Source organism: Pinus tabuliformis, chromosome X (assembly GCF_031772625.1).
Source record: "Pinus tabuliformis cultivar Carrire ecotype Pingquan chromosome X, CPIR1, whole genome shotgun sequence".
Taxonomy (NCBI): Eukaryota; Viridiplantae; Streptophyta; class Pinopsida; order Pinales; family Pinaceae; genus Pinus; species Pinus tabuliformis.
Genome location: NC_142308.1, coordinates 1181336583 through 1181360329, shown reverse-complemented (window position 1 = coordinate 1181360329; position 23747 = coordinate 1181336583). Strand labels below are relative to the sequence as shown.

Sequence of the window (23747 nt, the reverse complement as noted above, 5' to 3'; positions counted from 1 at the left end):
GTCCCTGCCCCCCGCATGAAAACACACTTATATCTTTATTATCGGTGGCATTATTATGAGCTCATTTTCGATGGGCCAGAATTAAAGGGCAGAGTGAATTGCTGTAATCAATACGATTACTGTAATGGGCGACTCATCCCCTGTAGCCAGTCATGAATCTGTTGCTGTTGCTGTTAACCGTGGCTCCAAAAGCCTGCGCGCGTTCGCATGGGCTCTGCATAAACTGGTCTCTCCAGGACAGACCATTACCCTCATACATATTCGAACCCCAATTCGTGCAGTTCCCAGTCCAAGTAAATAAATCCTCTCACCCTATTGTTCATTTTCTTGTTCTCTCAAATTGTTTTTAGGATTTAAGGTTTCTTAAATCCCCTCAACCTATTCTTCATTTTCTTGTTCTCTCAAATTGTTTTTAGGGTTTAAGGTTTTTTAAATCCCCTTACCCTATTCTTCATTTTCTTGTTCTCTCAAATTGTTTTTAGGGTTTAACGTTTCTTGATCTGTTGCAGTGGGGAACTATATTCCAATCGCACATGTCAGCAACGAAGTTGTAGATGCTTACAGGAAATATGTGGAAATTGAGACCGAGAAGATGTTGAGTCAGTATCGGGAGCTCTGTGAGAGTAAACAGGTAATTTTTGCAGAGTAGATTTCTATAAGGCAGGCGTCTGATTGATTGATCCTTTTGGGTACTTATTGTTTGTTATTTGTTGGAGGTCAGGTGCAAATGGAAAGTAGGGTTTTAGAAAATTTCAATGTGCCAGACCTTTTGTGTACTTATTGTTTGTTATTTGTTGGAGGTCAGGTGCAATTGGAAAGTATGGTTTTTGAAGAGTTCAATGTGCCGGAGGCAATAGTGAAATCTATTTCAGTGTTTGGCGTATCTAAGCTTGTAATGGGGTCGCCCTCTCGCAGTTCATTCCCAAGGTAACATCAATGGTTTCATTCGAATATTTTGAAAACCCTGTACTAAATAAATGAGAAAGATTAAAACAGTTCTGTACTGAGTACTTTGGAAGCACAGAGAGGTTTTATATATGGAATATTTATGAAGAAGTCTAAACGTTGGAATTCTGTTGAATTTTCCTGTACAAGAATCACTACGTAGTGATATTAGGAGAAAGATTCTGTCTAACATTTTGGGTGGAAACTCTACTCATTTTCAAGATTAAGATTATAAGAAGCAGATTAACATTTTGGGTGTTCTCAAGATTAAGATTATAAGAAGCAGATTAACATTTTGGGTGGAAACTCTACTCATTCTCCAGACAGATTAATTAGGAAAAAATGATTGGATTCTTTTTAGTTCTTTCCCTGATTTCTCAAATTAATATCAATTTTAATATTAATATTACTAAAAATATTAATATTTTAAACCTATTTCTCAAGATTGAGATTATAAGAAGCAGATTAACATTTTGGATGGAAACTCTACTCATTCTCAAGACAGATTAATTAGGAAAAAATGGTTCGATTCTTTTTAGTTCTTTCCCTGATTTCTCAAATTAATATCAATTTTAATATTAATATTACTAAAAATATTAATATTTTAAACCTATTTGGTTTATTTTATTTTTATTTTTTTCTAAAATTTTTCCAACCGTCTCTTTGACCTTTGAATTTTTAACATTTCTCTGGACTTTTAACAGTCTCTTTGACCTTTGAATTTCTAACATTACTTTTGAATTCTAATGTTCTTTTCTCTGCATCTCAGTCTTTTTGATCTTTGAAATTCTAACATTTACTTTGACTTTTAACTTTTGAATTATAATGTTTCTCTAATGTTATTTTCTCTGCATCTCACCGTCTCTTTGATCTTTGAATTTCTAACTTTTATTTTGATCTTTAACTTTTGAATTTTAATGTTCGTCTCGTGTTTCTTTTTCTGCATCTATATAAATCTTTTTTTTTCACTCTTTTTAAACATTTTGTTTCATTTGGTCTTCGAGAATGGGTAGAGTGTCCACTAAAACATTGGACACAATCCTCAAACCACTGACACAACAATGACCTCTAAAAGTAGCATTATTATGATTATGGACTTTGGAAGCTTACATGCTCTTATACAAGAATTGCTGAAATTACAATTTTTTGTTAATAAATTTATATTTTTATTAAAAAAATTGGATTATGTTTAACCTAACTTCATCATATTTAGATTATGTAATTTTAACAGTTGAATTCTAAAATTTTAACAATTTGTAATTTGGAATTAGATTTATTTTAACAATTTGTAATTTGGAATTAGATTTTGGACAAAAATGAGTGTAAAAGATTGACTAAAAAAATTCAAAATATAATATGTCCAAAATATAATATGTTCAGACTGCTATATATTTATATCCGTGGATTTTAAATTCAAAAAACTTTATATATAAATTTTGTTATAATATTTATAGGGGTACTAGATCCAAATTAAGATGAATTTAGTCTTTAAACTTCAAGCATAGTCAACGCAAAAGCAAAGTCAAATGAATCCAACAATTTTACACCATTATTATAAACAAAACTCTTTTTCTCCTTGGAGCCACCCCCAACCCATCAGGGTAAAGACCTCCACAAGGATCATCCATCATTAGAGTTGTATTAAATATAATATTCCAATATGTGAGGTATTTGACATTAGATGGTATATATTTTAGGACACATCGTTGAGTATGCAATGACACAAACTAGTGTAGACTTTAGGAAAGATCTGTGCCGTTATATATTTTAAAGAAATATTATTGAGCGTGCCATGATACAAACCTGTGTAAACTTTATCGAATATATATATTAGGCATAGCAAACCAAATAGACTAGCAAGTCCCAGTGTTGAAACTTGCAAAACAAGAGGCGCTTGTTATTTTGACGATTTTAAGCATATCATCTGATGCAACTAACTATATGTCTTTTCTTTTATGATGTAATGAATAATGATGAAATGATAAATTTTCACACAAACTCATGTACACTTTAGGTAAGAGTCTAGGATGTATATATTTGTAAGAAATATTATTCAGCGTGCCATGACACAAACTTGGGTATACTTTGGGGAAGATATATATTATGCATAGCAAAACCAAATAGATTTGCAAATTTCAAGGTTGGAATTTGTAAATGATGGTCAGTTGTTATTTTGATATTTTTAAGTATATCATTATATGTATTTCACTGTATTACTTTTATTTTATGATGATATAGGATAAATTTTTATTTTATTTGATAACAAATGTTTCATGATATAATTTTACTTTGTTGAATAGATTTTTGAAATAACTTGTGTAATGGATTTTGTAATTTGTCTGACTTTTGGGTGGACATTCCACCAATTATTAGGAACTAGAATGCAAAGTGATATAAAATGAGTGTTAAGTAGAATATAATTCAAAGTAGTAGTTGAAGCTATAATATTAAATTAATTTAATCAAAGAAGAAGTTATTGAAGAATAATAATAATTAACTTAAGTAACGATAATAATAAAATAACTTGGATAACTATTGAAAGATTAAAATAATAAAGATTGAGAGAAGAATTGGGGAATATATAAAAACTAAATAAATAAATTAAATACAAATTAATTAAATAAATAAATAAAAGGGGAGTGAGGTTATAGAGAGTCAGAAGGGGGTAGAGGACCCAAACCCAAAAATTATTTAAAGGGTAAAACGATTAACAAAAAGTTAGGAAGAGGGGGGAATTAAACCGCTGAATCTAAATGAGAATAAAACAAGAAAAAAAGGATGGAAGGGGGAAGGGAAGAAAGGAGAAAGTTAATAGGTAACAAGGTTAGGGGAATCTAGAAATTAGATTATATAAATATATGAGGGAGAAATAGTAAGTGGATGTGGAGGATGGTGCCAAACCATTTTAGATTAAAACTAGAATAAGGGATGCCAAGAATACCAGAGGAAAGAGTAAAAAAGAGGTAAGGAAAGAAAAGGAAAAAGAGCGAGGGGAGAGGAAATGAATTAATGAGCGAGTTGATGGATAATTGACTTCCAGGATTGGTTGAGCTTATATTCGTCTTCCCTGTTGAAGTTGTTTGGGTGTTTCTTGGTCTCAAGAGCTTCTCTTATGATTCGAGAATTATAAAAAGGGATGAAGGCAAGGATTTTGGATTGGTCAAAGCGAATGAGGCGTTCAAAATTAAAAGAGTGCTCAACTATGGCCAAATTTGATAGCTAGGGATGGTTGGTATCAACTATATGCTCTTTAAGGAGGGCTTTGAAAGGATGATTAGTCTAGCCAACATAAGTCTTCCCACAAAAATAAGGAATTTGGTAAACCCTTTGATTTAGCATGGGGTTAGACTTATCTTTGGTTGACCAAAATATTTGCTTAAGGGCTTTATGGGGTTTGAAAATATTTTTTATATTTTTTTTTGATAAGATCTTAGCTATGAGATCTATGGTACCTTTTATGTAGGGGAGAGAGACCTGGCCTAGAGGAGGAGAGGAAGGGTGCTGCTTAGACTTAGGATTGGAGGTTGCTTGAAATGATTTATTGATCTTAGATGAGGTGTAGAAAACTGAATGTACTTTGCAAAAAGATGAATGTTCTATGTTGGGACTTGAAAGTACTTTGCAGAAAACTAAATATTCTATGTTGTTACAATTACTTAGAATGCGAATTTCTTCTTCAAAACTTTTCAGATCAGTAATTGTAGATAAAACATAAATTTAAGGATAATATGAAGACAACCAAGCACAAATATGAGACACTGGGATTTAGGTCCAGTGATCGGGGAAAAACCCCTCAAGGGGGAAAACCCGAATGATTATTCTTTTATTAAAGTTCTTTAATTGTTCCACAGAGAGAGAGAGAGAGAGAGAGAGAGAGAATGAATAAAGTCACCAATGTTTGATCAACTTGCTGCTGAAGTGCTCTTGCTCTTTTTGCCTGAAGATCAGATCTTGTCCTTCACATTTGCTCTATCTCTTCCCTTGCTCTTGCTCTTCACTTGTTCTCACGCTTCTCTTGCATACACTCAATACTTGCTCTCCTTCTTCACAATGAACATGCTTCTCTCAACTCTCACTTGCTCTTGCTTAAATAGATGAAAAAGGAGAAGAGTTACAAAATGAATTCATGCTTTGAGCCAACAATAGGAAAATCGAGTTTCATGAGGGAGGAGTTACTTGAGGAGAAGTGTAACTCATCCCAAGAATAGAGAGAGGTACACTTGTCTCGAGGAGTTGCAATTCGAATTAGGGAGAGAGAGAGTTACACTTCGACATGAAAGAATATTGGTGAGAGTTACAAATCGAATTGAGTGAGGGAGTTACAAGTGCACTTAATGAGGAGGAGTTACGCCTTTTCCATACATTGAATTAGTGAGGGAGAGAAGAATCGCTGAGTGAATGATGTGCAACTGAGGAGAGAGGTCTCTTCTATTTATACACTTTGTTGTGGGTGAAGAGACACATCTATTGGGCTTCTTGAGCCTCCATTACGCTGAGGCCGATTTGAACAATTTGTACATGTGAGAGAATAAATCCAACTGACTTGAATGAGATGATCTTTATATCAAACTTGGACCTCTCGAAAAGAGGAATCCAATGCAATAATCATCTCCATCATATGAGTTGTCCCAATGTGGAGTTTGGCCCTTGTTGCCAATTTTAACACCCCCTCTCAACTAGGGAGAATTCCACCTGCCAATTCATCTGTCATCATCATGCCATCTTGTCGTCATGTACCATCTCTGTCATCTCTGCTTTGTTGAACCATGAAGTAATAATGAAGAAGAAGTGATCAAGAGTGAGTCACAAGACCTTAACACTCCACCGACACAAGTTAGTCCTTGATCCAATATCAAGTTGTTGAACACTATGCACCCTAGTCATAGGGAGTACGACAATACACGATGCGTCCGTCGGTAGTGCTATGGTCCCTAACCACTTTTCCCAACTCATTGGCCAGATGATAGGTACTTCCCATGAGTTCCGGACTCCATAGGTAGGATGTATGCTGGGGCATTAGCAGGAGAAGGTGAACCACTCTTCCTGCTCATATGCCATAGGAGAAGATGAACCACTCATCCTATGCATATGTGAATCATAGGGGAAGGTGAACCATTCATCCTACATACATGTGTCTGCAATCGTAGGAGGAGGTGAAGCACTCACCCTACACACATGTCAATCATCATGGGGTATCACAGGGGAAGGTGAATCACTCACCCTATGGTTGCTCATAGCTCCAAGAAGTACCCCAAGCCCCTAGGAGCTCCCAGAGCTCAATGTCCAACTCATGCGGGACCCTCATAAGAGGGTCTTTCCACGACTCCAAGTCTCTCTCGGAAGGTTAAGAATTTGACCTTCCCTAAGGGCTTTGTGAGAATGTTTGCGACCTGCTCATCCGTTATGATGTGTTGGAGCCTTATTGCTCCCCGTTGTACCATATCCCGGATAAAGTGGTACCTGATATCAATGTGCTTGGAGCAGTCATGGAATACGGGATTCTCTGAAAGGTGAATCCCACTTTGGTTGTCGCAGAAGATCATGGTGGTATCCAACACGTGCTCAAATAACTCACTGAAGAGCTTCCTCAACCAAACAACTTCACAACATGCCATACTCACAACAATGTATTCGGCCTCGACAATGCTTAAAGCAACCGATTTCTACTTCCTGCTCATCCAAGATATTAAAGCAGACGCCAAAGATAAGCAACACCCAGACGTGCTCTTATGATCCACCACACTGCTAGCCTAGTCAACATCAGTATATCCATGTCACCTCAAATTCCCAGTAGTGTATCTCAGTCCATAATGGATTGTTCCCTGGAGATATCTCAAGAGATTCTTAGCAGCAATCCAATGAATGTGATGAGGGTCAGCCGCAAATTGACTCAACATGTTCACAAAGAAGCATATGTCAGGACGAGAGTTTACCAAGAACATTAGGGCCCCCACAAGTTGTCGATACTCGGAAGGGTTTGCTAATTCGGGCCCAACATCATTTCCACATTCTTCTTGAAGTTGAGTTCCATTGGAGTAGACACGAACTTGCAATCGACCATCCCACATCTCTCAAGTAGCTTCAAAATGTATTTTCCTTGACAAAGGAAAATATCACCTGGATTTTGCTAGACCTCCAGCCCTAGGAAGCAGTGCATTAGTCCTAGGTCCTTCATCTCGAATTCGGAAGCCAAATCCCTCCCTAGGAAGCAGTGCATCAGTCCTAGGTCCTTCATTTCGAATTCGGAAGCCAACTCCGTCTTGTATTAGTGAATGAGAGCGTCATCACTTGTTAGAAAGAGATCATCCACATAAAGGACTAGAATGGGAGGCATGTCCTTTTCAACCTTGAAGTATAGGTTTATGTCAACTTCACTCCTTGTAAAACCTAGCTTCATAAGATAACTATCTATCCTCTCGTACCAAGCCCTAGGGGCTTGCATCAACCCATAGAGGGCTTTCTTCAACATGCATACATGTGTCTTGTTTAAGAAAGTGTAACTAGGTTCGGTCTTCATAAATGTACTTTTGATATTTGTATTTATTCAAGAAAATAAATATTATTTTTGTTATACTTATCAATGAGTTTCTTGCTCATTGAAATAGGTCTAGCACATGATAAAGTGTTATAGGTAAGTCAAAGAGTCAAAAGAAAGTTTGAAGACCCTTAAGGGCATGTTACACCATGTACATATTTGTGTAAGAGTCAAAGAATATCCCTCCAAGCAAAGACAAGTCCTCTCCATGCAACGACATCATCAAAGGAGCAAAAATGATGAAGGAAACTCAAGTTGGCCTACAGTCATCATGTTGGCCTCAAGTCGGCCTAAAGGAGGGACAATCCTCTATATATAGAGGCTGTCCACTCCCTCAAACGACAAGCAATCCACCTTTGAAATCAGCGAGCAAGGAAGACTGAGAAAAGGGTGAAAAGGGATGAGTATAAGGAGCCTCTAATGTAGCGAAGAAGGAGAAGTCATCAAAAAAGGTTGGAGGATTGTTTCTAGGGTAAAACACAGTCACAGATGCGAGAAAATGAGGCATCTCTACGGTCATAACAATAGCAATGTAACTTAGGCCTATAAGGCCTCCCACTAGAATGAAGAAGACACTCTCTCAATCGAAGAAGAAAGGAACTAAATACTCAAGGAAACTTCCCACACGTGTGAGAATTTAGGGCTGCAGGATAGTCATATCAAGTTTACAACTACACGTTGAAGAAGGAGCTTGATTGGTCAAGAAGAAGGAAGGGATCATCACAAGTAAAGGGTCTCACTAAAGATCAAGGATAAGTATCTCTTCTAGAGCAAGTGCAACAAGGACTATCAACAGTTGTAAGAAGAACAAAGTGCCGAAAGAAGGAGGACGAAGTGCCGGGGAACGAAGTGCAGGAAGGAGGAAGGACTTGACTTGTGCTTGGAGGATATTCTTGTCAAGGGTCTAGGGTTTGGCATTGATCAATAAGAAGCTTCAATAAGAGAAACTTACGAAAGGGTTTTCCTCTCTAAGAGAGAGAGGTTTTGCCCTGACAGAGAGCCAACATCTTGTGTTCTCGTTATTATGTTTTTGGTAGCAGTTTGATGAAGTAAACACACATGCATTAATAATAATAAGAAGAAGATTAAGCTAACAAGATAAATTGTAAAAGAGCTTCACAAATTGTTATCAAGTCTAGAAGAATCCTATTATACCCCATTGCCCTAGATTCTTCAACATGTCTTACGATCTTGAACTTCGAACCCCTCAGGTTGTTCTACATAGACTTCCTCCTTAAGCGAGCCATGCAAGAAGGTAGTTTTGACATCCATTTGGTGTAAGCTCCATCCTTGAGAGGCAAAAAGGGCTATGATCGAATGGATAGTGGTATATAGGGCAATCGTTGCAAATATCTTATCGTAGTCCACTCCTTCCTTTTGAGAGAAGGTTCGAGCAACAAACCTGGCCTTGAACTTTTCAACACTCCCATCAACTCCATGTTTGATTTTGTAAATCCATTTTGAAGTGACCACTGACTTGTCCTTGGGTCTAGGAACCACATCTTAGACATCATTCTTCATGATTGACTCATATTCCTCGTTCATCGCATCCTCCCAAACTTGGTGCTTCACGGCTTCTTCGAATGTACATGGCTCAGATTGAACTATGGTACTCATAGCAGCGAAGTACCCTTGGTACCTATTCGGCTTCTCGCTTTCACAAAGGTCTTTTTCTTGAAGTAGAGGGCTCACCAGGAGGTGGATCAATGGGATCCATCAGGCCTTCAACATTGGGCATCAGATCATTTGTCGGAGATTCATCCTGATTTCCTGCATCATCATCATTGTCCTTCCTAGGGATAGAAAGATCTCAGACTTTTCCAAGGGCAAAATGTTCATCGAAAGTGACATCATGACTTATTTCCACTTCTCTTTGACCAAACACAAATTCTATATGCCTTTGAATTTTCACTGTAGCCCACAAACGTTGCTTTCTTCCCAGATGCATCTAGCTTGTTTCTTTTCTCCTTCAACACATGAAAATATACGGGGCAACCAAAAATTCTAAAATGAGCAACATCAAGTTTCTCATCGGTGAAAACTTCTTCGAGTGTCTTGAAGTCCAATGCTTGATGCAGGCATCTATTTTGAACATACACTACGATGTTGGCAACTTCTCCCCATAAGAACTTCGGTAGGCCTTGGTCATGAAGCATGGCACGGGTGGCTTCTATGATAGTTCAATTCTTCCTTTTAGCAACAACATTTTGCTCAGGAGTATATGCAGTAGTGGGCTCCCTCTTAATGTCATCTTCTCTACGATAGTCATTGAATTCATTTTACTCATTCAGTTCCATTATCGGCCCTCAATATTTTGATCTTCTTCCTTGTTTGATTCTTGACCAAGGCTTTGAAAGAAAAAAACCATTTGAATACTTCGTCCTTCTTCTTTAAGAAATAGATCTATGTTTTGCGAGAGAAGTCATCCACACAAATTGCATAATACAAGTATCCTCCCAAAGATGTTACGACCAACATACCTGATAGATCAAAATGGCCCAATTGAAGAATATCGATAGTTTGCTTTCACTTGAGGGGATTGGCCCCCTTGTATGTATTCTAGCTGCACAACCCTGGAAAACTCCTTCATGATCTATGTTGAATTCAGGCATACCAATGACCATCTTCCTTACATCGGGTAAGGCTTTGTAATGAAGGTGCGCAAATCTTCGGTGCCATAATTCGGATTGAAGAGAAGTATTGCAAGTCATTGCTCCCAAAGGACTTCCTCCAACCTGATAGAGACCTTCAACCCTAAATCCAAGTGTAAATGCATCTTTCAGGTTACATTGCCGAACACGTACCTTCCCATCAACGAATGTCACCTTGAAACCTTTATCTTCCATCGCAGAGATAGAGACCATGTTCTTTTTTAGATCAGGTACATACAACACCTCTTGTAAATGAAGGGTTTGACCTTGATTTAAGTGAAGAGAGACAGTCACAATTCCTTTCACGGGATAGGTGGCATTATCCCCAAGTATGATCTCTATATTTGTCTTATTTCCAACCAAGTTTGAGAGGGCCTCCTTGTACCTAGTGAAGTACCTTGAGGCACCACTATTAATCAACCAGTGATCCAAGGTATCCGGAGGAGAGGCGGTGGTGAGGGCAAAAATAAGATAAAATTGTTTTTGCTTATCTACACCATTAGTTTCTTCATATCTAGAGTTTCTCGACCTTTTGGGAGGACGACCATTTCCATTTCGAGCAGCGGGAGCATTCTTCTTTCCTTTGTTGTTGAACTTGTTGTTCCTTTTATTGCCATTGCTTTTGTAGTTGTTGTTGTCATCATCCCTTGGAGTATCCTTCTTGTGAGGACACTCTCTAGCAAAGTGGCCAAACTTGTTGCAATTGAAGCATTTTCCTTTTCTTCCTTCTTTGAATCTCGACTTAAACCCTTGACCTTGTCTTCTTGGACCAACATTGTTCTTTCTTTTAGCATGAGCAAAGAAAGCAGTAGGATTATTTCCGTTTGAGGGTTTATCTCTTTCCATCATCCTGATTTCTTCTTGAGTGCATCTAGCCAATAATTCATCAAATCTCAGAATCCTGCCAATGTTGAGGATGGTAGTGTTAAACAAATCCCATTATCTTGTAAGGCCTCCAAGTGCAATAAGAGTGACCTCCCTGTCACCAACAACTTCTACAATAAATAGGAGATCATTCTTGATTTCGGTAATCCTCTTTAAGTAGGATTGAATGGATTCTCCTCTATCCATCTTGATGTCTTTCAACTTGTTCTCGAGACATAGAACTTAATTTGCATTATTTACTTTGAACATCCCAACCAGTTTGACATACATCTCCTTAGATGTTTCCAAATCAGAAATATAGGTAACCAAAGGCTTGTGAATAGAATCAACGATCATTTTCTTAGTTTTGACGTCACATTTCTTATACTTTGTTTTTACAGCAACAGGTGCATTTGAAGGAGGCTCCGCTACTCTTCCTTTGACATAGTCCATAGCATCATTTTCTTCCAAAGTCAAATCCAGAGACATCTTCCATGGATGATAGTTAGATTTGTCCTTAAGATTGTCCTCGGATTTGAAGTAAGATGTAGTCGTCATTGAAGTAAACTCCAAATTCTTATCCAACAACTCCCCTTAGTGATTTCTTTCCTCACTCTTGCTTGGGCTTTGTCTTCACCTGAGCTCTGATTCCATGTTAATTTTAGATGACAATGGTATGTTATATGCTTAACACAATTTACTTCAATGTTCTTTAGCAACCTAATAACAATTTTTAGTAGCAATCACATCAACCATTAATCACAATGACAATAAATGCAGATAAAACATAAAAACATATGCAGAAGACAAGCCAAGACAAGATGCCACCGGATTTGGTGGATGCCAAGGAATCCCCTATGTGCGGAAAACCCTTTGATCAAATATTATTATTATTATTCAATAGTTTAGCAGAGAGAGAGAGTACAAAATTCAAATAGACTAGCCCAATACAAAGTCAAATCAAACCTTTCAAATTTTGCAGTTAACTGTAGTCAAACTTCAGCCCTAACCAGAAAGTCAATGTTGGTCAAATCAACAACAAAACACCTCCTTTGAAGCTCGGTCAAAGGAAGATCAATTCAACCTCCATCAAGGGTCAAAGTCAACTCAAAACAGTGCCACAAACACTGGTCAAACTCGGTCAAACAACAACTAGACTTGCGATAAAACCCAGTAGTCAACTTTGGTCAAATAGTGCCAAACACCTCGTTTTTCATGCCAATCAATGTGGCCTCAAGAGAGCGAAATTCTACCTCCAAAAACACAGTGAAATTTGGTCAAATCACTAGTGGTCAGCACTGGTCAATGCTGGTCAACAGTCTGCAATTTTTGGTTCTGTTTCAGCCCAGAAAAAACAGTCCTTCTAGCCACACGTGTGAGAGAGAAAGAGGAGATCCTCAAGATATGTGAACCAATCTGTTGAAGAGAGAGAAGAATGGTTGAGTGAATGATGTCCAAATGAGGAGAGAGGTCTCTTCTATTTATACACTTTATTGTTGGTGAAGAGACACATCTATTGGGCTTTTTGAGCCTACATTAAGCTGAGGTCGACCTGAACAATTTGTACATGTGAGAGAATAAATTCAAAATCACACTTCTGCTTGTCCGAATGAGATGATCTTTATATCAAACTTGGACCTCTTTAAAAGATGCATCCAATGCAATAATCATCTTCATCATATGAGCTGTCCCAAGGTGGAATTCAACCATAGTTGCCAATTTTAACACATTCTTTTAAGTGAGGAGTTACTATTTTATTCTAAGAGAAATGTTCGATTTGCCAAGTAAGAGATTCTGAATCTAATTGACTTATTCCATGAGACTATTGAGAATTCATTTTTATTAATCCATTAAAGGTGAATGACTTTAGACTTTTTTATAAATAATAGTATCATAATTAATAATAATACAAGTAAGGATAAAATATTAATTCTTGACTTGTATAATCATGATTGATTTGATTTTAAAGTGGATTCCATATGTTGAGACCATTCTTGATTATTTAGACATATGTTTCTATTTTTGGAAAGTCATTTCCAAATTGAGAGGTGACTTACTATTTTTGGAAAGCCATATTAAAATTGTCATAAATGAAATTTTATAATAGGTGGTTCAAACAAAACTGAAAGATATGATTTCTTCTAGGAGAAATTCATCCCTGAGCTGCCAAATTTTAATAAATTTCTACCATACCAAATTCCTTGAACCAATTAAGGAAGAAATAAATGAGATGGAAGAAACCATTAGAGGGAAGAGGCGAAAATTCCCAAATGAACAAATTTTAGATGAGATTGAAGGCTAGGTACAAGACGTTGGATTCTCAAGAAAACAATATATTAAGTTCTTTTTGGATCACTAAAATTTATTGGTTGATCAAGGCTTTTAATGCCTAAGTTATTGAGAAAAAAAGCCCGCTACAATAGATTATCCTCCACAAAATCAACTAGTGAAATGACAAATTTGCAATAGTTTTTGAAGCAATGTTTGGGGTTGAAAATGTGGTTTCCTAGGTTCAAAATGATAAGATGACAGAATGGAAATAAAAGATGACTTCCTCGGTTCTATGGGAACATAGTCCAATCCTATTTTTATAGAAAAGGACCCCCAACCTTCTGTTGCAATCCAAGAGGGACCTATGCAAACCAATGACCTAGATGACCAACTAATTGGAAAAGGTATCTTGCATCCTCTTACTTAATATGAGATTGTTTTAATTTTATCTAGCTCTTTGTAATGTTTGAGGCTGCTAGCATGCACAATTATACCTTTTTGTGCTTAGGACAAATTATAAACTAGTAAGTAAAAATGTAATAAACTCTTGGTGTTATAGTTGTTGGTATCTTTGATCCCGAGAACATAATTAAATTAGAAAGAAAAATTCATAAATAAGCAAAAAATGGAATTCGTACAAACAAACATAGAATTTATGTGTAAAAACTTGAGAATGTGTTAAGGAAACCTCCATGGGGCAAGGGATCAGAATGCTTAATTAATCAAGGTCAACAATGACTCTTCAATACAATAAGCCTCTTGGGCAACAACATTTTAATAAGAAGGCACTGTTATAAAACTTCCTATCGTTATACTATCGCCTGATTAAGATAAAAAATACATTACATAATCTTTTAAATTGTTCCCATTCTTAACAATCTTCACCTTGACAACAATTTTCCTAATCCCTTGCCCATGCCCATTCATCATATTTTCTGCAATCCAAGAGAAGCCAAACGCCATCACAACTTCTCTACCAAAACTGGTTTCATGAACATGCCTGCACAATTCTCCTATGTTTGGACCTTTTTGAGAGCTACTATGCTGCCATCAATCACCTGCGTTACAAAATGGTATTTTAGATCAATATATTTAGTCTTGTTGTGATAAGTTGGATCAATAGCCAAAGAAATAGCACTATGGTTGTCACAAAATGCATTCACTTTCTCCTACATCTTTCCAAGCTCACCCAATAGACCTTTCAATCATATTACCTCTTTACAGGCATGTGAAATAGCTATATATTTTGCCTCAGTAGTGGACAAAGCAATTGTTTCATGAAGCTTTGAGATCCAACTAATCGCTCCACTTGCAAGAGTGAATACATATCTTGTAATAGATCTCCTCTTGTCCAAGTCACCAACATAATCTGAATCAACATATCCGCACACTGAATCACCGCAACCACTAAAGATGATACAATGGTCACTTGTGCCTCTCAAATACCGAAGCACCCATTTCACTGCTTGCTAATGTTTTTTTCCTGGATTTGCCATGAACCTGCTGACAACTGCATGTGAAAAGTCAAGTCTTGTAGACACCATTGCATACATTAAGTTTCCTATTGCATTTGCATGCGGTACACGAGACATATACTCTTTTTCTTCATCATTACTAGGGCTTAAACCTGAAGAAAGCTTAAAATGAAAAGCTAAAAAAATGATAACAGAATTGACATTGTTCACCGAAATTTACAAGTATTTTCTCCACATACTTCTACTACTATAATTAGAGCTTTCCATTTTCCCTCTCTATATATTTCCATACTGAAGATCTGTTTTACAGCTCTAAAATCCTTCGTATTTAACATCCTAACAAACTAAGCCTTTAACAAACTAAACCTTTAACGTGTTGATCTCTTCCATATTTTTGCTTGCAATAAACACATCATAAATATAAATTTAATTTTTACATATAAATAAGCAAAATTTCAATTATAATACAATTAAATGTTCGATATTTTAAAAGCTTAATTATTAAATCAGAATCTCTATTTTTTAAGTTTTGTTAATCTTTATTTTTTTATCAAGTCTTTTAGAATTATGAAAATCTGTTAACGAAATCTGTTTAAATTGATGAGATGGACATTTAGTTTGATACCTATGAAAACATCTGTTTATTAGGAGGATCAAGTCGTCAGATGTACCGGCCTCCGTTGTAAAATTTGCTCCGGCATATTGTATTCTGTATCTTGTATCCAAAAACAAATACTTGTGCGTGACACCGGATGCTTCTACACCTGAATCGAGAAGAATCATCCAGGTGGGTGCCAGTGGAATTACCAGTTTCTTGAATATCAGCGACTCCACATCAAACAGAAGCCCAAGAAGAGGTAATAGTTTGCATCAGATTTTCTTGAAATCTGCTCCTTTGCCTTTCGGTTGCGTTTTTTCAAATGTTTGAAATTTCAAGTTTTGTCTGAAATTATGAGATGGTAAACTGGCTGCATTTCCAACCATAGCTTTTGGTTTTGAAAATTAATACTCGTTAAATTAGATGGGCATCAACTTTATATTGGGAATATCTGGAATCCGTAAAGTGACGAGAGATTGAACTATTTCTCTCGTAATTTTTAAATTTGGAAATATTTTTGAAATTTGTAAATATTTTTGAAATTTGTAATTAATATAAACTCGGCACAGAGAATAATTAAATATTATTAAACAATTAGATATTTTAAGTTAATATTGAACTTTTTCCTTCATAAATTTTTATTGAGTCGAGAAGCTCATTGAGATTATAGATTCATTCTACAGCCCAAAACGAGGGGATGTGTAAATTTGTTTGTCCATCTGTGTCCTTTTAAGATAAAAATAAAAAATAAAAATTATGTTCTAAATATAAAATAATGTTCACTATAATTAAAAAAATGAATATACCGTAAAGTAATTAGAAGTAAAACAAATGTTTATAGTTTTTATAGTTAAAATTTTTATTTGGTCCTATATATATTTTATTTAGCATTCAAAAATACAATTTAAATGATGAAAAATAACACATTGTATTTTGCACTCTAAAAAAAATTTGCACGTGAACTTTGTCTGTCAGTGCTTATCCCTTTAAAATAGAAATTAAAATTAAAATTATGTTGTAAATAGAAAAATAATGTAAGTTGTAATAAAAAAAAAAGAATAGAAACAAAAAATATCTGAGAAGCTGTTTATATCTTATATTTTTCAAAACTTTTTAAAATATTGATTTAAATAAACTATTTGAAGATCTATGTTAACTAATTTATTTTGATATCAACTTCATATATATAATTTATATTGATACAGGTGTCCTAAGATGAACCACATTACTTGGTTTGAAAAATTGACCAAATCTTAATAATGTGATTAATCCCAAAAACATTATTATTCAGATTTTTTTGTTAAAATAAAACATTTTAATGTATATAAAAAATATTCAATATGAATTATTAATAAAATATTGTAATAAGAATTAATATTGACATTTATTTAAAATATAATAATAAAATACCATTTTAATGTGTATGATCTTTCATATATGTGATGTAAAATATTTTAATGTAAAATAAATATATATAATATATATTTTATTTTTTTAATATATATTATGAAAAATTAACTTTTTATATTTAAATTTTTTTTTACATTTAAAAATACATGGTATTATGTACTTTAATGAAATTTACGTTAGAAGAAAATTGATCTCTTGGCTCATGTTAGATATCTATTCTGGTTTTTGGAAACTCATGCAGATGATAGCGAGTATTCCATGTTTCAGTCTTGCAAGTTTGACATGTGTGAAAGTCCAACCTCCTCCGATAAAAGACATTCACCAACTACGCCTACTGGAGCTAAATCATTCAGAACTGCATCTGAATTTGAATTCAAGATAAATTTAAGCATTACCAATGGGGAATCTCAAGCGCAAAGCCTGGTGGATCCAGACGCACGAGTCTATTCTGATAATGAGACAAGATTAGAGGGTTTTGCAGTGATTTCAAAGGTTCCATCAATGACAGAACATTCACCAACTAAGCCTACTGGAACTAGTTCATTCAGAACTGCTTCTGAATTTAAATTCAAAAGAAATTTAAGCATTGCCAACGGGGGATCTCAAGCGCAAAGCACGTTGGATCCAGACGCACGAGTCTATTCTGATAGAGAGACAAGATTAGAGGGTTCTGCAGAGATTTCAAAGGTTCCATCAATGACAGATGTCCCAAATCCTGGTAACAACAGATTTATTCCCAAACATGAAGTTATTTCCGATGATTATGAAATTATCTCTAAGGATCAATCAAGCATGGATTTCCAACCTGATAAACAGAATTCCAGATCTTTTGACATAAAGATAGAAGCGATCACAATTTCGACTAAAGGTCAAACTATAGGAGATCCAAGTGAAACTGGAAATGCCCGGATCAGTTTATCGCCAAGAGTGTTTGAGGGTAACGGACTCCATTCTCTTGCTATTCAGAATTCAGAAGGAAGCGGATTTCCTGAAGAGAATATGGAATTGCAGGCTTCTCCAACAGGCAATTGTAGGTTGCCATTGGCGGCAGAAAGTTCTGAAAAGCGGCCTCTTGATCGTGCCATTCTCAACATCGAGCAGAATGCATTGAAACTGGGCGAGGACTTGGATGAGCAATCTGCTCAAGTGAAGACTGGTTTGGGTCCATCGTCATCGGGGGTGAGCGGCATTTCAACTCTTCATGAACTCTAGAACAACTACATATTTTTTCATTCTATTGATCTTTAAATTCGACCTAGGCATGAAATATATTAATTGAAAGATCTTTCGCCATCATAATTCTGTACATGCATGCTGTTTGCCCATTCCACATTCCCTGTGTGTCAATGTGAGTATATGCCTGAGACAGGATTTGTATATGGGTCGTTCAAATTGTCTGATTTTCGCAGTGGCTTTTATGAATTTTTTTTGTTTTGTTTTCTTAAATGGTTTTGTTTTTTTGTTTTTTTTTTAATTAAGTTGAACTTCAACTTAATTTCAGTGTTGGATTAAGAATAATTTGTCTAGTAATGGATATTGTTATCGGAATTGTGTGGAGACCATTTAAGCCTGCACACTCCATGGAATATCGTAACCTCACAATCAGTTCGCATCTTCAACCCTCTCCATGAGATTTAAACAGGAGAGTGTTTTGCAAGTCAAAGTTTTTTTTTTTCAATTAGATTAACCTTACGCCAAGGCTAGTGCTAATACTATTGGATAGATGAGAAAACAATCTGTCCAACTACAATATACTATCACCAAAATTATATGTAAAACTTAATCAAAACCTAAATACTTCATAAAACAGTATAACCTTACAATTGACTCTCACCCTCAAAACCGTCTCACCCTGAGCGTTTCATCTTTTCTGATATTTTTCACACATCCACGATCTTGACTATTTTAAATTAACCAAAATTCCCAACACAGATGAAATTCTGACTTCCGACATTGTTTCTACAAAATTTAGAGCCAATTTTAACTAGGTAAGAATAAGATATGTGGAGATAATCTCCCGCCGATTGTTCATTATCTGTATCTGTATATGCTTATTCTTTACAGAAGCAATATTACCAGGGAAACGTGTAATACAGTAATTGAAGCTGCCCTGACATATTTACGACTTGGTATAAGTCGGTCCAATATTTTTTTAGAAAATTTAAAAATAACACTTTGACCAGAAGAGAGCTGGAATTACAGTTGAGGGAGTTGAAATTATGTGGGTGTGGTTTAAAATTGGGTAGGGATTTATTGAAATCACAAATTTGATCGGTAAATTTTTCACTATTAAAATATTCTAATTTTTTTTTTTTGAGAATGTTGAATCTATTTATATAATAAAAAACTAATTTAAACAACACAAATTCAAAAAAATTCTCACCTATAAACAATTATGTATCATAAAGTCAAAAAAGCCCTACGCTGCCCAGTCCTGGTTTGTTTGGGGGCTCCATTTGTGGAGGTGCAGCATCACCGTGACCAGATAAGGTATTCCCTGTTCACGCTGGACTCAACTTTCTAGGCAACTTTAGCGAGGGTTTCATTGCTTTTAAAAAGGAAAAGTAATGAACATTCTTCCATTCTCAATTTCCAAATACATAAACAGATACATGTAACAAGTAACTAGCCGATATGAGTAATAAAATGCTTCACAGTAATGAAGAATTTACCTTTTCCAAATGTCTTTATGATGACCAGCCTGTGGTGCAAACCAGAGTTGAGCTCCAAGCCGCCAACCACTTAGGAAACGTAGGTAGAGTCGCCGTTCACACCGGACTCAAGTCTCTAGGCAACTATAGCGAGGTTTCCATTGCTTTAAAGGAAAAGTAATGAACATTCTTTGATTCTCAATTTCCAAGTACATAAACAGTGTATCTAACAAGTAACTATAAGAAATGAGCAATAAAATGCTTCACAGTAATCAAGAATTTACTTTTTCCAAATGTCTTTGTGATGACCAGCCTGTGATGCAAACCAGTTTAGTTCCAATTCAACAATCACCGGGAAAAGATACCAATGTATTTATAGTGTAAGAGTAATTGTCCATCATTTTCAATAATTCTTTTATTGAGAATCAATTATATGAATTTATAGTTATTTTGGGAATGTAAGTCTAACCGTTTGCTCAAAGTAATTGATAAGGGTTTGGAAATTTATTTTGGTGCAACATAAAATCTCAACATGGTATCAGAGTCTTGGCCTAGGTTCGATTCCCTGAGTTGCATTTGACTGGGGTGTTGGAGTAATTGTCACACTCTCCTCATTAGAAATAACTTACACAAACTAATAGCTCTCCTGAAAACATGAGACTAACCACCGACTCAAAATAATAATAAGATTTAAAAATTTATTAGATTTATTAAATTTTAATATAATAAAAAACCTAACACCAAATACTTATCCTCCCACCCATACAAAACTAGGTACACTAATAATAACCCTCTTACACTGCTCAGCTTAATAAAAAGACTTGATATTTCAAACTAAAACTTAACCAGGAAAATAAAATAAACCGCAAACCACAAGTATAAGATAAACCACAAACAACAAGTATAAGAGCTCAAACAGTATCCACAAGACCACAGTATAGTGAAGAGGTCTCTAGCACCAAACACACACCTTGCCACATAATCCACCATGGTCGGGCTAATAATGTAATATATCCCCAATGATATCCTTTGATATCTTTTAGGCACCAAGAGTTTGAATCTTAATTTCTCTTTAATCCTGCTCCATAGCGAACAAATTTGGAATTAAGATGAAGCTAGGGTAATGTATTCATAATTATACCATCATTTGTATTCAACCCTGCTCTGTTGTTCTGTTTTTACTGTGTAGTTTGGGGCGACTTGAACACAAGGTCTAACTTGGCCTTTCTTTACCACGGACTGACTATAAACTTCGCAATATGTACAGATTGTTAAGAGACAACTAGACGATTTGAAGCATGAACTCGCCCGTATTCGTGCAGATTACAGTGCAGCATTCGAAGAGTTGGTTGCTGCCAAAAAGAAGGTAAGGAATTTACGATTATAGTTCCTCCATCATTGATTTTGAGTTTCTGGTGGGGTGATTCTGAAAAGCCTATGTTGTGATCGAAGGCTCAAGAACTCCATCTTCAGAGAGTTGAGGACTCAAAGCAACTGGAGACGGCAAAGGAAAGAGTAGAACTCGCTATCGCCATAGCTGCAGAAGAGATGGCAAGGCGTGAGGCAGCTGTGCGGGAAGCAGAAGCAGCGAAACAAATAGCAGATATTGAGGCGAAACTGCGGAAAAAAGTAGAATTAATGGCCAAAAGAAATTCACGGGACATCGAAAAGGCAAAGAAATTAGCTCTAGAAACAAAGGACGAAAGGTACAGAAAATATTCCGTAGAAGAAATTGATAAAGCTACAAGTTTCTTGTCGGAATCAATGAAGATAGGTGAGGGAGGATATGGGTCTGTGTACAAAGCTGTATTGGACCATATAACTGTGGCAATCAAGGTTCTTCACCAGGATGCAATTAAAGGGTGGATCCAGTTCCAACAAGAGGTATGAAGTTGATCACTGATACTCTGAGACATAAACACTCCTTCCAAATTTTGTAAGCATGTATTATACAAATCTGATATTTTCTCGGCCATGAATGTTGATGCACTTGTATTATAGTGTTGATGCACTTGTATTATAGGAAATTTACAGGAAAAAATAGTGGGGTGAATGTTGTTAAGTGGTTTATGTAAATTTAATTTGGTCAAGTTGTGAGGCTCATTTTTGAAGATTTCCGTTTCAGGTTGCAGTCCTATGCCGCATACGTCATCCCCACATCGTTTTGCTGCTCGGAGCTAGTCCAGAATCAGGATATTTAGTGTATGAGTACATGGCAAATGGCAGTCTAGAGGATCGTTTACTTCGAAAGGGAGCGACACCACCTCTTCCATGTTTTCTGCGCTTTAGAATTGCCTGGGAAGTGGCTTCTGGGTTGTTCTTCTTACACTCGTGCAAGCCCGAGCCCTTTGTTCACCGAGACCTAAAACCTGCCAATATATTGCTGGATCAAAATATGGTAAGCAAAATTGGCGATGTGGGTCTTGCCAGACTTGTTCCCCCAACTGTCTCATGCAGCATTAAAGCCACGTCAATTGCAGGTACAGTCTGCTACATTGATCCAGAATATCAAAGGACTGGGAAACTTGGAACAAAATCTGATCTTTATTCTTTTGGAATTTTGCTTCTGCAATTGTTGACTGGCAAGCCACCAGATGGCATTACATATATTGTTCAAATAGCTATTGAAAAGGGCACTTTCAGTAAAATTCTCGATCCAAGTGTAAAAGATTGGCCTGTCAAGGAAGCCCTGAATCTAGCGAAACTTGCATTGAAATGTTCTGAATTGCGGCGCAAGGACAGGCCGGACTTGGGGACAGTTGTGCTGCCAGAACTTCAGAGATTGAAAGATGTTGCACAAGCCCACTTTGAAGCTCACTTAGGGGCCAAGGTAATGTGCAATTCTCCACCACCAACAACCCAACCCCTCTTGGTACTGGGCAGACCCCTTTTAAAAAAATTTGTATGTTCATGAGGTGAGGTTTGGTTAAGGTGAATGCGACCTGCTGTGGGCAGGAATAGTAAAAAGGCCTTTGATCAAAGATATGTAGGCAGTGTTACGCATCTACACTACTGATCTTCCCAGAGAAAAGAGTTATGTACATACTGCAGACCCCTTTTTAAAAAATTTGTATGTTCATGAGGTGAGGTTTGGTTAAGGTGAAGGAGACCTGCTGTGGGTAGGAATAGTAAAAAGGCTTTTGATCAAAGATATGTAGGCAGTGTTACGCATCTACACTACTGAACTTCCAAGAGAAAAGAGTTTATGTACATACGACATTCAGTATGTACATACTACATTCGTGTATATAGACTCTGATTGACCTTCGAAGTTGAGTATTTATATACATTGTGATTATGATTATTCGAAGTTGAGTATTTATATATTACTTAATAATTTTTACATCCTAAACTGGATCATGAACGGAATTTTTATTTTATTTTTATTTAAGAAAATTTTAAGAATGGAAATTAAAATTTAAATAGAGATATTGGAAAATCTCATTAATCTTTTATATAAAAACCATAAAATGTTTAATGATATCTACATTAAAATATTCAAATTTTAATAGTTGTATATATAATCTCTATAAGTTTTTTGTTATTTTAAAAATAAAATAATTTAATATGATAAAATCTGAGCCAATTATTTTTAGAAGAAAATGGAAATTGGCAAATCTATTTTTCTGGAAAGATTATGGAAAATTAGCCCACAGAATATTAGTCCCTTGAGTGATATTTTTAGTTGAAGTTTAGGTGGTGAAACTAACCATAAGATTCAAATCAATTACCATTATAGAAGCAGCTTTTTAACAATGCGCCTATCCACGAACTATTGCAATGAGTTATGTTATCTACTTGTTACTTCAAAGAAAATGAATTAAAAGAATTTAATGTTTATTTGTAATGGACAACACAATTGTGACAAAACATTGATACAACAAAGTAAAATGGCTTTATCTAAGATTTACTAATAAGATTCAAATCAATTACCATTATGGAAGCAGCGTTTATGATACTTGTTCATATGAATTTTTTTAATTAATCAATTTAATTAAAAAAATAAGGCATAACTACTTTAGAGATAAATGTCAACTTTTGATTTGTGTATACGACTAAGAATATTATAGAATTTCCGATGAAGGTTAAAACCCTACCATCTACTTAATAAATATTGATAATTAGATTAAAATTCTGGAAGCTTGATGTGATCTTCGGGGGGTCCCAAAATCTGAGTAATTGTTGCACCAGGGAGCGAAAGTAGAAACCCACTTAGTAAAACAACTCAGAAAATAAATCTGAAATTATTTTTTTTATGAGATCAAAATGATGATTGCAATTGCTGGGAATGAAAATAGAAACCCACTTAGTAAAACAACTCAGAAAATAAATCTGTTTTTTTTTTTT

General features: G+C 35.6%; 1 protein-coding gene across 1 annotated transcript; it reads left to right on the top strand.

Annotated features, from left to right (window-relative positions):
* The first annotated feature begins 49 nt into the window (after nucleotides 1-49).
* Nucleotides 50-22710, top strand: LOC149144161 (U-box domain-containing protein 35-like). Its single transcript, XM_089447795.1, has 8 exons — nucleotides 50-293; nucleotides 510-631; nucleotides 806-927; nucleotides 15390-15598; nucleotides 16991-17928; nucleotides 20668-20766; nucleotides 20853-21284; nucleotides 21526-22710. Exons 1-8 carry the CDS (start codon nucleotides 125-127, stop codon nucleotides 22312-22314), a joined length of 2880 nt encoding a protein of 959 aa, XP_089303921.1. The 5' UTR covers nucleotides 50-124; the 3' UTR covers nucleotides 22315-22710.
* The last annotated feature ends 1037 nt before the right edge of the window (nucleotides 22711-23747 follow it).

Excerpts from the sequence above, each read along its gene's own strand:
- LOC149144161 (XM_089447795.1), top strand. The coding sequence starts at position 125 with ATGGGCGACTCATCCCCTGTAGCCAGTCATGAATCTGTTGCTGTTGCT. Across the intron at positions 928-15,389 it reads TCTCGCAGTTCATTCCCAAG|GAGGATCAAGTCGTCAGATG; the intron begins GTAACATCAATG and ends TCTGTTTATTAG. Across the intron at positions 15,599-16,990 it reads AAACAGAAGCCCAAGAAGAG|ATGATAGCGAGTATTCCATG; the intron begins GTAATAGTTTGC and ends AAACTCATGCAG.